Below are 15,840 nucleotides of genomic sequence, written 5' to 3'. Positions count from 1 at the left end.
CCCATGTTGTTCTCATCCCCCCCCCTAGTGGCCCCCGAGATCCACATGCTGAAGATATTCAAGGGCGACAGCATCACGGTGAAAAGGGGCGAGCGCGTCGAGATCCCCGCCGACATCCTCGGCCTCCCCATCCCCAAAGTGGAGTGGTCCAAAGACGACGTGGTGCTGGAGAAGCCCACGGAAAGTCTGCTGATGGAGACGACGGTGACGGGCAGGATGAACTGCACGTCCACTCTGTCCATCCCCGCCGCCGAGCGCAAGGACCGTGGCAGCTACACCATCTCGGCCTCCAACAACATGGGCTCAGCCAGTCACACCACTTCTGTCATGGTGCTAGGTGAGCGAAACCTGATGAAACCACAAGAAAGGGTGGTCCTCTAATGTAAGAAAACAATCTCCACCGACGAAAGCCACTTCAACTGCTCTTGGGGGGGTGAGATGATTGGATTGGGATTATTCGAGAGATATTTTTGCAGCTGACAGAGCAGAGCCCCCAAAAAAGACACGTTTCTATCAAGTGCGGAACAATTGGACTGCATTCTTACCCCTCAAGAGAGCAGACTTTCGTGTACCTTCAACGTTGACATTCTGGATAAATGTTTCAAATGAAGAGCTAACGAAGAAAAAACAAGCGACCCGACTAAACCTCGTCTCTCCGCCCAGACCGGCCGCTTCCTCCCAGAAACGTGGCGGTGTCCAACATCAAGGCGGAGTCCTGCCAGTTGCACTGGGACGCCCCCTTGGATGATGGCGGCAGCGAGCTGACCAACTATATCGTTGAAAAGAAGGACGTGCTCACAGAGGAAGCGGAGGAAGAGGGACGGGAAGCGGAACCTCAGTGGGTGGAGCTCACCAACAGCATCATTGACAAGAAGTATCGGGTAGGTCCCGTGAGCACCTGGCTGGATCAAAGTCAGTCACTCCGAAGTGATGGATACCGCTCAGATCAAAGTCCAAATTTGACTCCTGTACTCTGGTCAAAGTCAAAAGCTCGCATTTAAAATGTGAATACAAAAGTGTCACTTCTCACATCATCAATCAAATACAATATCCATTTTGAGAACAAAACACGGGCATCGTCCTCACGCCTGAACTGTAACGCTCAACTCTGTAATAGTACCCACTGAAAAAAATCGACTGCACTGATTTGTGCTTTTTCAAATGAGACTTTTTGTCGGCTGCCACAAAGACAAAATGGATTCGCCACCGACATCGAACGACTCTCCAAATAAGGCCGCAGAGGCCTGTCCCAAAATGTCAAGATGTCAACCGCAACCGATTTGCCCCCCTCCTGCGTTTATGTCTTTTGTAGTCGCCTTCCGCGGAGGTTGGCAAAAATGGAATGAGCCAGGAAAATAAATAATTTGAGTCATAGTGACAGTAAGGCCAATAAATTGCGTCTACTGTCGCAACAATATAGGCTATTTGTCTTTGTGGTCACGGTCATAGTCGTGAGGACACCTTCTTATAAAGTCCCCCTCCCTCTGCTGCAGGTGTGGAACTTGGATACCAACAAATCTTACCTGTTCCGCGTCAGAGCCCAGAACCGCTATGGCAAGTCTGACCCTTGTGCCACGGAGGAAGTTCAGATCACAGACCCCTTCGGACTTCCCGGCCCGCCGGAGAAACCGAGCATCACTGAGTATTCCAAGAACTCCATGACCCTGACCTGGGAGCCACCGAGGGACAACGGTGGCTCCATGATCATTGGCTACTGGCTGGAGAAGAAAGAAAGAGGCTCCGCCTACTGGGCCAGAGCCAATAAGATGCCGGTCACCAAGAGGGGCATGAAAGGCTGGGAGTACCAGGTAGGGCTTTGGATCGCGCCGAGTTCTCCGAAAATGTTTGGACTGGATAACTCGTCTGTGTCTGGCAGGTGACTCGCCTGTTTGAAGGAAGTGAGTACGAGTTCCGAGTCGCTGCCTTCAATTCAGCCGGAACGGGACCGTTCAGCGCACCGTCTGACCCAGCATTTGCCGTCGACCCTCTGAGTGAGTCTACCTTTCATTGTCAGTGTACATTTAGAGTCATCCCAAGTCGAATGGACTCTTCCATGTCGTTGGAAATGTTTCACTTGTGATACAAAAGGCTTTTTGAAGTTTTAGACTTACTGGGAACAAGCTGAGAATAAAACCCGCAGTATGACAAGCACTTAGTGGTTGAAGGTCTTTCACCTTGACTGCAAAAGAGTGGAGTTGCACAATTTTGTGCGAAGGTGATGAGGCTTATGCAGCCACGAAGAGTCCAGCTGTCACTTCGGTTTTCAGCGATTCCAGTCCCGCGTTTCTGTGCTGTCGGCTCGATGATTTCATTTGGGACTGAACCGTTCTGACCTCCCCGCCCAGCTCCTCCCAGCATGCCTGCCGCTCCCGTGGTGGCCGACAAGACCAAGCACAATGTCACTCTCACCTGGAAGCCGCCGGAGAAGGACGGTGGGAGCCCCATCAAGGGCTACATCGTCCAGATCCAGGACGAGGGCAAATCCGATTGGGTGAGGGTGAACGAAGAGCTGCACCCCACCACCGAGTTCACTGTGCCCAGCCTCCGTGAGCTGAAGCGCTACCGCTTCAGAATCATTGCCGTCAACGACATTGGCGAATCGGACCCCAGCCCCCGCACCAGCGAGGTCTTGATCGAAGAGATCCAGTGTAAGTCTTCGTTCCGGGCAACGGAGATGAAGCGACGGGAGCGCACTGACTTGGTCACTGATGTTTCTGCTCGTGTTTCAGTGCCGCCCTCCATCACCATTGATGTTTTGGTGGATGACCTGCTCTATGTACGTGCCGGAGATCCAATCAGGATCCCTGCCACCATCAAGGGTCGTCCTGTCCCCAAGGTGACGTGGGACTTTGAGGGAAAAGCCAAATCTCACAAGAAGAACAAGCTGCACACACTTCCCGTGGACTCGGAGGTGACTTCTTCGGCCACTCACGTGTGAGAGCACGTGTCACTCCTGAACTCACCGTGCTCTTGCGTCTCCTCAGGTCGAGTCCACAGACACCACGTCTGTTGTGAGCATCCCTGTTAGTTTGAGGACCCACTCCGGACGCTACACCATCACGGCCAAGAACAAGTCTGGACAGAAACACGTCAACGTCAGAGTCAACGTCCTCGGTGTGTCTTCCTTCTTTGAATTGGACTGGATCGAACAGGCTTTTTTTTTTTTGGTTGGGTGTCGCCTAACGGTTCCTTCATGGTTTCAGATGTTCCCGGACCTCCGAAAGATCTGAAGGTGACGGACATCACCCGATCAACCATGAGACTGATCTGGAAGCTGCCCGACAACGATGGTGGAGAGAGAATCAAAAGCTACTACATTGAGAAAAAATGTGTCACCGACAAGGCCTGGACAAAGGTGCAGGAAGTGAAGGACAGATTGAAAAGATTGTGTGGATGAAGACTTGACGCCGGTGCCTATTTTATTTATTTTTGTCCATCAGGTGAATGCGGCCTGCGCCAGTCAAGCCTTCGTTGTCCCAGGCCTCCTGGAGGGACAGGACTACCTGTTCAGAGTGCGGGCCGAGAACCGGCTGGGCTTCGGTCCGTTTACCGTCACCGCTGATCCCGCCCGGGCCAGGGACCCCATCTGTGAGCGCACGCAGACACCTCACTGAGACTTTACACGCTGGGTTTGAGTCCCAACCAGAAGCGCAATCAGAATCCTCCCTTTTTAGCGGCGTTTGCTCGAACATCTAAGGACTTTGTGTCATGTAGTTGGGGTCAGACTAGTACTTTCAACAAAAGACACATGACCTATTGTATCCGTCCACCGGATGGCGAGTCCTGAGCAATCCAAAGTGTGTGACTCGTGATGATCCAAGTGAATTGAATTGTGCAAATGATGGCGCTGCTATAAAAAAATAAAATAAATGCCTGATTTGCAGACCCGCCGGACCCGCCTACCAAGCTGAAGGTCACCTTGGTGACCAAGAACACGGTGACCCTGACCTGGGAGCCTCCCAAAAACGACGGCGGCTCTCCCATCAAGCATTATGTGGTGGAGCGCTTGAGCTGGGACACCAGCGGCAAAGAGAAGGAAACGTGGAAGCAGTGCAACAAGCGAGACGTGGAGGAGCTCAGCTTTGTGGTGGAGGACCTTAAGGAGGTCGGTCCTCGAGTCCTCTTTCCTTTTTGAGGCTCCCATGCAGTGTTGGAGCATTTGCCTTCGTCCTCTGGTGGGCCGACTGCCACAAGCATGCCGTGACCGTGTTTTATGTGCGTGTGTGTGTGTGTGTGTGTGCGTGCGTGCGTGTGTGTGTTTTTCAGGGCGGTGAGTACGAGTTCCGAGTGAAAGCTGTGAACGAGGCCGGACCCAGTCGACCCTCAGCCACCGCCGGGCCGCTCACCATCAAGGACCAGACCTGTGAGTCGGACTGGCCTCAACTTCACTTTTGCCAAGACACCCAAACAGCAAATGTACTGTAGCCCTCTGTCGGTCGCTCGGTGTGACTCATAGTACGGACAAGTAGTTATTTGGAAAAGTTGCTATGATAGCATTGGTCACATTGAGAGCGTAGTATGAAACAGATTTTTGTTTGACCTAAAAAGTACACGTCATACTGTTGCGAAACACTGTAACATTGCGTCGTTTGAAAATTGAAAAATGATGATTAAGTTGACGTATTGCATGTCAAAGTCACAATGAGAAGGAAATGTACCCCAAGTTAAAAAAAAAAAAGATTTTTAAAAATATTTATTGCAAATGTACGAATGCAGCAGAAGTGTTTAGGTCCAGTATGAGCAATGAATTTTGCAAAGGGGCCACATCAGAATGTGGAGCGCTTGCCGAGGGCCAAGCCACATGCTAACCTGAACTTTGTCAAGATCACTTGGAATGTATTTAGGAAAAAGCACAATATTCCAACACGTGCCTCCCTTGGTAGAATGAGGACATTTGAAACACAACTAGAAGGGCTCATTAAAATGACATCTGCCACTAATTACGAGTAGTAGGAGCAGTAGTCGAAGTAGCACTAGTAGTAGCAGCGGGAGAAGTAGCTATTAGTAATAGGTGCTTGAAACCTGGGCTCCACAAACGGATCCAAGTCTGCAGACCTCAGAGAACCACTCGGTTCAATTCCAAGAGCATGTCGTTGATGACAGCAAGAGTAGTTACTGCCATGACAGAATTATTTGTTGGAGCGCTAGGAGTAATCGGTCTGCGGATCCTCATCACGTACGCTGCTGGTTCTGGTAATGACGTGGCTGACGCGCCGTTTCAGGCCCACCCGCCATCGAGCTGCGGGAGGCGCTGGAGGGCGAGGAGGGCTGCGACATCAGCCTGCCGGCCAAGGTGAGCGGCTGCCCCTTCCCCAGCCTCTCGTGGCACAAGGCCAGCCTGGCGGCGCCCGAGCAGAAAGCGGCTGTGCGCTACGACCAGCGTGTTGCCAAGCTGGTGACGCAGGACAAGTGCACGTTGCTGCTGCAGCAGGCCACGCGGGATGACAGCGCCCTCTACAGCCTGACTGCCAGCAACGCCCTGGGCACCGTCACCAAGGACGTCAAACTCTCTGTCTTTGGTGAGCGCTGATGACACGCGCATCAGAATTGTAACGAAATCCAAGTTTCTAAAGAAGATGAAATGCAAATGGGCCCACCGAGGCTTTAATGAGATTTGGCGCCATTCCCGCAGGACCTCCTGGCCCCCCTGTGGGACCGATGAAGTTCACCGAGGTGTTTGCGGAGAGGATCGGCCTGGCCTGGAAGCCGCCCCTGGACGACGGCGGCTCCAAGATCACCAACTACGTGGTGGAGAAGCGCGAGGACAACCGCAAGTCATGGGTGCACGTGTCCAAGGACCCCAAGGACTGCGCGTACCTGGTGACACGGCTCACGGAGAACCACGAGTACGAGTTCAGAGTCATGGCGCAGAACAAGTTTGGAATCGGGCCGCCGCTCCTCAGCGAGCCGGAGAAGGCCAGGAACCTCTTCAGTGAGTGCCACATGCAAAGCTTCCAAACCTTCAACATACAACACCAGTTTGACATCCAAATTGCAAAATTCTTCTGAAAATTAACCCAACTTGAGGCCTGAAAGCCAGTCTTCTGACCCAAAGTGGAACCCCTACATGTATCGCAACACGAGCTTGAAACCTTAACTTTAATGCGTGTTTGAAAGCCAAAGCCAAACCCTAGCATAAAATCCTTATTTGAAGCCCTTACCCAACATCCAGACCCTAACCCTGGATTGAAGCCTTGTTGAAAACCCACATTGTTAAAGCAAACCTGAACTTGAAACTGTGACCCTTGTTTTGTACCCCAACACCGGCCATAAACCCTGATTTGAAAGCCCATCCCTATACCTGGCTTTCAGCACTGTCTTCAAATCATAACCCAGACTTGAAACGTGAACTCGTGACCCTCGCCACGCGCAAAACTCTCAATTGAAACCCAATGTGTGCAGCCGTTCCTGGCCAGTGTGAGAAGCCCACCGTGACCGACGTGTGTCTGGAGTCCATGACGGTTAACTGGGAGGAGCCCGAATACGACGGCGGCTCGCCGGTCACCGGCTACTTCATCGAAAAGAAGGAGACCACCAGCAAGCGCTGGGCTCGGGTCAACCGCGAGCCCATCCGGGCCCTGCCGCTGGGAAACAACTGGGACGTCACCGGCCTGGTGGAGGGCTCCATGTACCAGTTCCGGGTCAGCGCTGCCAACGCCGCCGGATGCGGACTACCCAGCGTACCCTCGGACCCCGTGCTCTGTAGGGACCCCATCAGTAAGTCATTTGTCAAGCCGGCGACTGCCATGAGCCCGTGACTCGTTCTCACGAGTTTCCAACCTGCCCGCAAGCATTTCTCATCTGCAACGCGCTGCCATGAGTCGCTCGTCGCCTGTGTCGAATTTTCATGAGCTGGAGGCCAGTCCATGACTTGTTTTCATGAGATTCAAAGCCTCTGTGTATTGTTTCCTTGAGTTGGTGACTGTCTGCAAGTCATTTTCATGAATTACCGACATTCTGCGACAAGTGATTATCAGTTGCTGAGCATCTGCAACTAGTCCTCATGAGTCCGCTACCGTCTGCGGCTTCTTTTCACGAGTGTCCACGACTCGTTTTCATGGCATGCTGAATGTCCATATCTAGTTTGAATGAGGGAGGTGCCAATGTCTCAACTTCAATGGAAATGGCCTTGGAGGATGCAAGAGTTGTCGCAGACTGCTTGCATCCAAATTCATGAGTTGTCAACAGTCTGTTCCTGGTTCTAACTAGTCGTTGGCCATCTGCAACCAGTATTCAAGAATTGCAGCTTGTTCGCGAATACTGTTTATGATTGGCCAACTATCCGCATCTCGCTTTCACGAGTCGCTGACCGTGCGCGCCTTGTTTTCATGTCTCGCAACTTTCTTGACACTCGCATGCCAGTGTCTTACCTCCCATCTCTCGCCTACCGCGCAGAGCCTCCCGGTCCGCCCACACCCAAGGTGACGGACTGGACCAGGTCCACGGTGGAGCTGGAATGGATTCCTCCCCTGGTGGACGGAGGCTCCAAGGTGACCGGCTACATTGTGGAATTCAAGGAGGTGAGCAGGGAGGAGGAGGAGAAGAAGGCTCAGAGGAAGTTGCTTTTACTGAGCAGCGCTGACGAGAAGGAGCCCGAGGCCCCGGAGAGCTGGCGCAAGGTAAACTAAGATCGTTCGAGCGCATCGTCCCGGGCAAGTCGGCTTTCCCCAACTCGTGAATGTGTCCCTCATTCCCGGGTTGCGCTCTCTCCAGGCCAAGGACACGGAGATCAGAGGAACCAAGTTTGTGGTGGCCGATCTCAAAGAAGGTGCTCTGTACCGCTTCAGAGTCAGAGCTGTGAACGCCGCCGGCGTCGGCGAGCCGGGACTCGTTTCGGAGCTGATCGAAGCCAGAGACAGGACAAGTAAGACGAAATACGCCGCTGCCTTGACGTACAGGGGCCACCATTCAAACGCTTGACAAATTACCAGCCATCGCTTGCTTGATTTTATTTCGTTTATTCTCGTCCTTCAGTTGCGCCCGAGATGGACCTGGACGCCTCCGTCAAGGAGAAGATCGTGGTCCACGCCGGCGGCACCATCCGAATTATCGCCTACGTGTCTGGCAAACCGGCGCCGCGCATCAGCTGGTGCCGAGATGATGGCGAGGTGCCCAAAGAGGCCGCAGTGGAGACCACGGGCATCTCCAACTCACTGGTCATCAAGAACTGCAAACGCCAGCACCAGGGCATCTACACGCTTTGCGCAAAGAACGAAGGCGGCGAGAGGAAGAAGGCCGTCATCGTCGAGGTCCTGGGTGAGTTCAACGGGAGACACGGACCACTGGCACCACTTGTTTTCATCCGTTTTCTTTGGGTTGTCACTGGCCGCAACTACTTTTTATGAGTCGCTGATATTCGGCAACGGGTTCCTCTTATTTGCATCCCCAACTCGTTTTCATCTCCAGCTGACTTTTCATGAGTTGACAACCGACCGCGAGCATCCACAGCGAGTTCTCGTCAACGAAACAAAAATAGTATGGGAAAAAAATCAAATCATAACGAACTGCGACAAATCGGGGTCGGCGGATGGCTGTAAATGCGATGAGTGATTAAAACAAGAAGCCCCGTCCGTCTCTGGCCTCCAGACGTCCCCGGACCGGTGGGCCTCCCCTTCGCTGGTGAGAACCTGACCAACGACTCGTGCAAGCTGACCTGGTATTCCCCCGAAGACGACGGCGGCTCAGCCATCACCAACTACATCATTGAGAAGCGGGAGTCGGACCGCATGGGCTGGACTTCGGTCACCTACACGGTCACCAGGAACAACGCCGTGGTGCAAGGACTGCTGGACGGGAAGGGATACTTCTTCAGGATTGCCGCCGAGAACATCATCGGCATGGGACCCTTCGTGGAGACGGACAGAGTCGTGCTCATCAAAGAGCCCATCTGTAAGATTGTTTGGCGGGGCGCTTCCGGGAGGCAGAAAAGGGACCGCAAACCTGTCCAAAAAAACTTTTTGGACAGGGGATGCGCCGCAAGATACACTTGATTCATAGAGCACTTGAAACACCATGAAACAAAAAGGCCATTGAATTACAATGTGTTTCAAGACCAGTTTCAAAAAGGGACAGGTCTCGCTAATTCCATTCGCGTCACCTCCACACACAGCTGACTGAGTTGCGGTGGGGCCAGACCGTTTCAAGATGACAAATCAAAGCATCTCCAAATGAACTCGAAAATGTACAGGAGGACATATGCTCCGAAACAAGCAGTGGCAGCAGCATTTTGCACCAACTGAAGCCCTTTGAGGAAGGACTGGCTGACTCCAAAATAAAGCGCATTAGAGTAATCCGTACTCCAAGAGTAGTTTTTTTTGGGGGGGGGGGGGGGGGGTCCTTCCCCGTCCCCAAAAAATCAAACCAAATGAATCCAGTGGTGCGGAGTTTGCTGGTCATTGTACCGATAAGAACGCGAGCAAACCGCCGTCGTCAGGTTTGTGTCAGTGAATGCTCCGTCTTCTGCCATACAGAAAGTACGTGTGACGTCATGGTGGAAAGGTCTCATGCCAGAAAATCCATCAGAACATGCTTGAAGTTCCACATCTGTGCTCTAAGGTTTTCATTCAAAAACACGATTGCAGAAAAGCTCATTGGCACATCGAATAATACTGTCACGTTTTGAGTTGAGGACTCCAAAAGGCAGGAAGGAGCAGGGTGGACTGACCAAAATGTATTTAACAAAAATGCAAACAGGAGTACGCTGGACAAAAGTAACTGAAGTACTCTAACATATTCCCGAAAAGAAACCAAAGTAGCAAAAAAACAAACAAACGAAAAAAAAAACCTCTGACAGAAAACAAAATGCGACAGGAGCACGCAGATACTCACGATGACCCGACAACGACCGACAGAACCCAGCAAACTAAATCCACGCAAAGTGGCGAGACAACGAGAAACACCCGGAAAAGACACAAAGGCTTGAGGGAGCCGATTGGTTCATGAGAACAGGTGACGACAAAAAGGGCTCACCGGGAACAAAACCAGAACAAATCTAGCCTTTCGCAAGCCAAGTGGATTTTGTGGCATGGGGCCTTTCGAGGTCCGGCAAGCCAAGCGAGGTCTTGCCCAACTGCAAAGGACTAAGGTTTGTCTCCCGCAGCCGTCCCCGAGCGTCCGGAGGACCTGATCGTCACGGCCGTCGCCAAGGACTCCATCTCGGTGGCTTGGAGGCCGCCTAAGTACGACGGAGGCGCGGAGGTGACCCGCTACGTCCTGGAGTCTCGCGTGGTCGGCCGAGACACCTTTGTTGGCGTGGGGGGTAGCGACAAGCTGATGGACAGGAAATTCACGCTGAGCGGACTCAAGGACGGCTCCAGCCACGAGTTCAGAGTGGCGGCCGTCAACGTGGTGGGACAGGGCAAATTTTCCTTTGCCACCAAACCCGTCCAGTGCAAGGACGAGCTGGGTGAGTACAGCCGATCTCTGAAACGTCGTCTCGGCTACACGTGGATTTGCTGAGGTCGATGCTGATTTGGCAGAAAAAATTCTACTCACCAATTTTATATGCATAATTTATACTGGATTACCCTTCATGCTTACAAAAATAACAATATCAATTTCAGGTAGAACATTGCCTTACGTTGTAATAGGTGAGAAAAAAAAGCGCATTTTTGTTTGTTTGCCAGTTTAAAACGGCTCATATCGATTAAATCGGCCGACCAATTGTCAGGCACTGCTTTTTTCATGGTGTTTTTTTTTGTCTGTGGTTCTTCATAGAAGTGAAACGCTCATATTTTTGTTGTCATGCACATTTATTGACTTGAAAAAGGCTGTCGCTTCAGCGTTCATCGGAGCTGTCAATTCGCGTGACGTGTCTTCAAAACGTTTTTAATCTCACATGGACCACGTAGGGCAAAAAACATTGACCACGTACGACCACTGCGAGCTCCCTGCGTGTTTTGGTCGAATTTTTAAATGTTGATTTTGGGAAGAAAAAAAAGTTTTGTCGTGTTGCAAAATGGAAGGCTGGTTCAAATACGTCTTCTCGTCTCCTTGACGACCGAGACAAGGGGCACTGGACTCATAGCGTAGCCGTTTGTCACGAAGTTGAACTAAATGGAGGTGGAGTCCATCCAGTAAATAACAGTGCACGCGCAACTCACAGTTTGCGATTTCCTGTCCGTCAGAACCGCCCAATCTGGAGCTGGACTTCCGAGACAAGATGATGGTGAAGGTGGGAGACAGCTGCACGCTGTCGGGACGCTACGGCGGCAAGCCCGCGCCGAGCGTCACCTGGACCAAGAACGAGGAGGAGCTGAAGCCCGACGAGGACGTGGCCGTCCGCAGCAGCGCCAGGCATCTCAGTCTGAACTTCATCAAAGCCAGGCGAGACCACAGCGGACGCTACCGCGTCAGCGTGGACAACCCGGCCGGGACGCGAACCGGAATCTGCGCCCTCACCGTCGTCGGTGAGTCGGCCGACCACATCGGCCCATGTGAAAAATTCACGCTCGCGCTACAAATACTCGGAATAGCCTGCTGACTTTGAGTTGCCAAAATCACATGCGCATTTTAACCAGTGTTTCAACAGCCATTGAGTGGCTGTGCGTTATTTTCGGTAGGGGGGCACAGGGGGGAGGGTTTTGTTGCGTTGTGAGCCCAAATGTAAAATTCCTCACAAAAAACGAAAAGCAAGTTTCTCGAACATTTTGAAGTCCTTTTGTCAAAAGAAAAGTCATTCTTTTTGACGTTGCTTTTGAAAGAAAAAATGCTGTCTTCCTGATGCCAGTAAATCGGACTTTTAGCAAGGCAAGTCTCAAACTTCCTCCGCCCATCTCTCAGGGCACTTTTCAAATCATATTTCAATTGCATTGAAATACGAGTCGTGATGGAGGGCAGTTTAGCGTGTTGGCCACTTTTCAGTCAGCCTGTACGCGGCCTGCAAAAGGTGCGCATGTTCTTGACCTCCGAACGCTTCCCTCCCCGCCAGACCGGCCTCAGCCTCCCGAGGGCCCCGTCGTCTTTGAGGAGGTCTACAGAGACCACATGCTCATTTCCTGGAAACCTCCCCTGGACGACGGTGGATGCGCCATCTCCAACTACGTCGTCGAGAAGAGAGACACCAATCGAGACCTGTGGATGCCCGTCACTGCGTCCTGCACCAGGACCACCTGCAGGGTCCGGACCTTTACCCTCATGGGATCGCACAAATGTGGCCCCGTTTGCTCACCGCCTTGCGTAACTGTATCATCCTTCTTTGCTGATTCAGGTGCCAAAACTGATTGAGGGTCGTGAGTACATCGTCAGGATCATGGCCCAGAACATCTACGGCATCAGCGAACCGCTGCTGTCCGCCGAGATCAAGGCCAGAGAGATGTTCAGTAAGGGATGGGACGGGATGGGATGGGCTGGCCTGGGCCTGTGAGAGCCATGGCGCTGGTCAATGCAAGTGTGTTTTGCATTTTGCCCCGCAGAGGTACCCGACGCTCCCAAGCAGCCCACCGTCAAGGACGTGCACCACGACCGCGCCCTGGTTCGCTGGGAGCCTCCAGCTGATGGAGGGAAGCCGATCACGGGCTACATCGTGGAGAGGAAGGAGACCATGGCTAATAGGTACAAAGCCGACCCGTGTCTCTGTGGCCCCATCAGTGTCAGTGGCATTGCGCAAAGGTTGAATGGAGGCAAATGATTTTTTTTTTCAACTTTCATCCAAATGTCTTTACTGGGCTCCAGTCTTCCTTGTTTGTTGCTCGGAGCACCATGGCTCCTAACCGGAAGCTTCTCGGAGTGCAATGAGAAATTTTAGGGCCGGGCGCACAATGGAAATTCTTGGGAACTCATCATCGGCACAGCAGCTCGCTCAAATGGAGAACAAAGTAACTCAACTCAACTGTATTTCCAGAGGACCGTTCCCGTACACAAAGCGGTGCGCATGAAGCAAAATGTAGTCAGACAACAACAAACAGTTAAACATAACCAAGATCGAGTCTCATGCTGAGTCAGACGCCAAAGAATCACAATGAGCTTTAAGACGCCAACTGTCGCAAGCGAGAAGAGTCCGCTTGCCTCCACTCAACTCTTGCGGATGACCGCCGGTCTGCGCGAACTCGAGCTGGATTGTTTTTGTGCTCCGTAGGTGGGTCCGCTGCAACACAGAAAAGATCCATCCCAAGGTGGAGTACTTGGTCCTGGACCTGCTCAAGGGTTGCGAGTACGAATTCAGAGTCAGCGCCGAGAACGTGGTGGGCATTGGTGACCCCAGCCCGCCATCCAAGCCCGTCTTCGCCAAAGATCCCATCGGTAAGACACAGAAGAGCCAGCGCGTAGCTTTGCCCATATCGGGTTCAGGCCGATGGTCAGCGGCCTTTCGAGCCCCTAAGAGCCATTTGGACCGTCGAACCACGTACATTAAGTGGCTATGATTTGGCTAATCGATATTTCACACAGTTAAACAAATTTGTCCTTTTGAGTTGAAGTTGACGGGATTGGACAGTAAATGCAACACAGTGCCGAATTTTAGACCTGCGGCAAAAAAAAAAGAAAGAAAGAAGGTTTTCCTTATTTCTTTCTTTTTTTCAAATAAACATATGCAGTGTTATCGTCACTTCAAGATCAAGGCTCTTACAAGATGACTTTGACCACGTTGGAGCAGTTTGTGCTCCTTAGCCTCAGCCTTTGAGCAACCAAAGAACACGTGATTTGCGTCTTACAAGAGCACCGTAATCTTCACATTGAGAATGACGTTTTCAAAAAAGGGCCAGAATAATGCAATGAAATCTTCCACAATCCATTTTCCAAAGTGAAAGAAGACCTCAGGAGAACGCGGGTTGCGCAAGTCTGGGTTTGGGTAGCCCAATTTGAGCTCGGGGCCATCTGGTTCCGGCCAAAATATTGGCGCCGAGGTCGGCTTAGAACTGTCACACTGAAAGCCTTTCCCGCTCTTTTCCTCAGTGAAGCCAAGCCCGCCACAAAATCTCAAGGCCGTGGACCACACCAAGGAGTCCGTGACTCTCTCCTGGGATCCGCCCGCCGACACCGGCCGAGGCAAGATCTTCGGCTACCTGCTGGAGTTCCAGAAGGCTGGCGAGGAGGACTGGCAGAAGGTGAGCTGCTCGTTTACTTTGTGCAAATGCAAGGCACGTACACGTGAGGCTACTTGTGTGAAAGCGAAAGAGTCCGGCCCAAGTACAGATACCGATCAGGGTTATTAGAGTTTGGGATTTTGAATTCCTCCTATTTAGTTTGCTCTGAATTTTCCTTTTTCAGTCCAGTCTCTTGGTTTCTATGACAACTACTAGAAAAATCGACATAAGTACTAGATACTTGGTTCCTTCCCAGCACCACTTTGACACACACTGATAAGCGTGCTGCCTCCGCCCTCTTGTAGGTCAACCATACTCCAGATTCTTGCCAGGGGACCAAGTTCAAGGTGGTGGGCCTGGAGGATGGCGCCCTCTACCGCTTCAGAGTGAAGGCCGTCAACGCTGCCGGGGAGTCTGACCCGACGTATATCAAAGAACCAGTCAGAGTGAAGGACCGACTCGGTGAGCGGCTCGGGCTCTGCGCAAAAAACGTCATGTTTCAAGGCAACTCAAGTTTGTGTTTGCTTGTCCTAACCTTAGAAGCGCCAGAGTTGATTTTGGACGCCGGTATGACTCGGGAGGTGAAGGCCCTGGCCGGCACCCACATCACTCTCATGGCCACCATCAAGGGCATCCCCTTCCCCTCCGTAGTCTGGAAGAAAAACGACACCGACGTTCCCACCAGGGCCGACATCGAGACCAACCAAGAGGGCACTAAACTGGAGATGAGGTTCTGCAACCGTGGCGACTGTGGAGACTACACGCTCACAGTCGAAAACCCCGCCGGCTCCAAGACAGTCACGTGCACCGTCTTGGTCTTTGGTAGGAAGTCACCACAACTAATACTCATATCGATTCATCCAATTTTATTCAAATTTGCTCTGAACCTTCACAGGTCAACTTAATAAGACATCTAAACCTTTGTCTAAACTGTCGAGTGTCTCACTTGCTGTTCTCGGACAAAATTCTAAACGGGTGTTTTGCGATCAATTACACAAAACCGTTGTTTTGCTGTGAGTGACTACCTGTGCTGGGTTGAATTAGATTTGGTATTGACACAGTTGGCGTTATCATACTGTGGAGATTTTGACCTCACGAGACCAAGACGACGCTGAAAACTCGACCAAAGGGACGAGGCTTCAAACGGGAAGTGGCTATTCCGCTTCGAGTCTTAGAGTGTCATCATTGGGTTGCAATCGAGAGACTGTAAGGGTCCAGGAAAAGGGGCACAAGTGGATGGCCTTTAAAACCTTCATGGATCAAACCCTTGTTGTGAATTTTGCTCTTCAGCTCCCTTCGTGTCAAACAGCAAGTTGTGCAAATTAGGTTCTGAGACGTTCAACCATTGAGGAGGTTCACCCGCATTTTCAAGATCATGCTCCACCCGAAAGCCATAACAACCTGAAGGTTTCGTGAGTGATGTTGGCGCACTTAGGAGTTATCCTCATTGTGTGTTCAGATAAACCTGGTCCTGTCCAGCACCTTCGCGTGTCAGATGTCAGGAGCGACTCGGCCTACCTGTCCTGGAAAGACCCGGAGGACAACGGAGGCACTCGCATCACCAACTTTGTGGTGGAGAAGAAAGACACAGGGTCCACTCAGTGGGTTCCCGTGTGCTCCACGTCCAAGAAGCGCAGTATGATGCTCAAGCACCTGACGGAGGGACTGGCCTACACCTTCAGAGTTGCGGCTGAGAACCAGTATGGCCGCAGCGAATACGTGGAAACGCCGAAGGCCATCAAAGCCATGAATCCGCTCTGTGAGTAGCTGCACTCTGCATACAGCAATGCTCGGCCCTCCTTTGATTTGCGGGGATACC

At 51.9% G+C, this 15,840-nt stretch overlaps 1 protein-coding gene across 1 annotated transcript in view; it reads left to right on the top strand.

Moving 5' to 3' along the window:
• The window catches only part of ttn.2 (titin, tandem duplicate 2), a 180,506-nt gene that overhangs the window by 101,583 nt on the left and 63,083 nt on the right, over nt 1–15,840 (top strand). Inside the window, exons 159-186 of the mRNA XM_086123473.1 lie at nt 29–337; nt 664–881; nt 1,494–1,808; nt 1,877–1,991; nt 2,346–2,648; nt 2,730–2,911; nt 2,985–3,114; nt 3,204–3,355; nt 3,441–3,588; nt 3,885–4,105; nt 4,267–4,363; nt 5,223–5,519; nt 5,633–5,932; nt 6,403–6,717; nt 7,396–7,619; nt 7,714–7,864; nt 7,975–8,256; nt 8,587–8,889; nt 10,100–10,405; nt 11,127–11,408; nt 11,930–12,117; nt 12,209–12,320; nt 12,414–12,552; nt 13,076–13,239; nt 13,891–14,042; nt 14,327–14,483; nt 14,562–14,843; nt 15,481–15,780. Coding sequence (XP_085979599.1) covers nt 29–337; nt 664–881; nt 1,494–1,808; nt 1,877–1,991; nt 2,346–2,648; nt 2,730–2,911; nt 2,985–3,114; nt 3,204–3,355; nt 3,441–3,588; nt 3,885–4,105; nt 4,267–4,363; nt 5,223–5,519; nt 5,633–5,932; nt 6,403–6,717; nt 7,396–7,619; nt 7,714–7,864; nt 7,975–8,256; nt 8,587–8,889; nt 10,100–10,405; nt 11,127–11,408; nt 11,930–12,117; nt 12,209–12,320; nt 12,414–12,552; nt 13,076–13,239; nt 13,891–14,042; nt 14,327–14,483; nt 14,562–14,843; nt 15,481–15,780 — 6,144 coding nt within the window. The remainder of the gene's footprint in view (nt 1–28; nt 338–663; nt 882–1,493; nt 1,809–1,876; nt 1,992–2,345; nt 2,649–2,729; nt 2,912–2,984; nt 3,115–3,203; nt 3,356–3,440; nt 3,589–3,884; nt 4,106–4,266; nt 4,364–5,222; nt 5,520–5,632; nt 5,933–6,402; nt 6,718–7,395; nt 7,620–7,713; nt 7,865–7,974; nt 8,257–8,586; nt 8,890–10,099; nt 10,406–11,126; nt 11,409–11,929; nt 12,118–12,208; nt 12,321–12,413; nt 12,553–13,075; nt 13,240–13,890; nt 14,043–14,326; nt 14,484–14,561; nt 14,844–15,480; nt 15,781–15,840) is intronic.

The sequence above is a fragment of the Hippocampus guttulatus genome, chromosome 11 (assembly GCF_054856545.1).
Source record: "Hippocampus guttulatus isolate MCC_2025c chromosome 11, RoL_Hgut_1.0, whole genome shotgun sequence".
NCBI lineage: Eukaryota > Metazoa > Chordata > Actinopteri > Syngnathiformes > Syngnathidae > Hippocampus > Hippocampus guttulatus.
The sequence above is the reverse complement of the archived record's forward strand: the minus strand, read 5'-3'. Positions and strand labels throughout refer to the sequence as shown.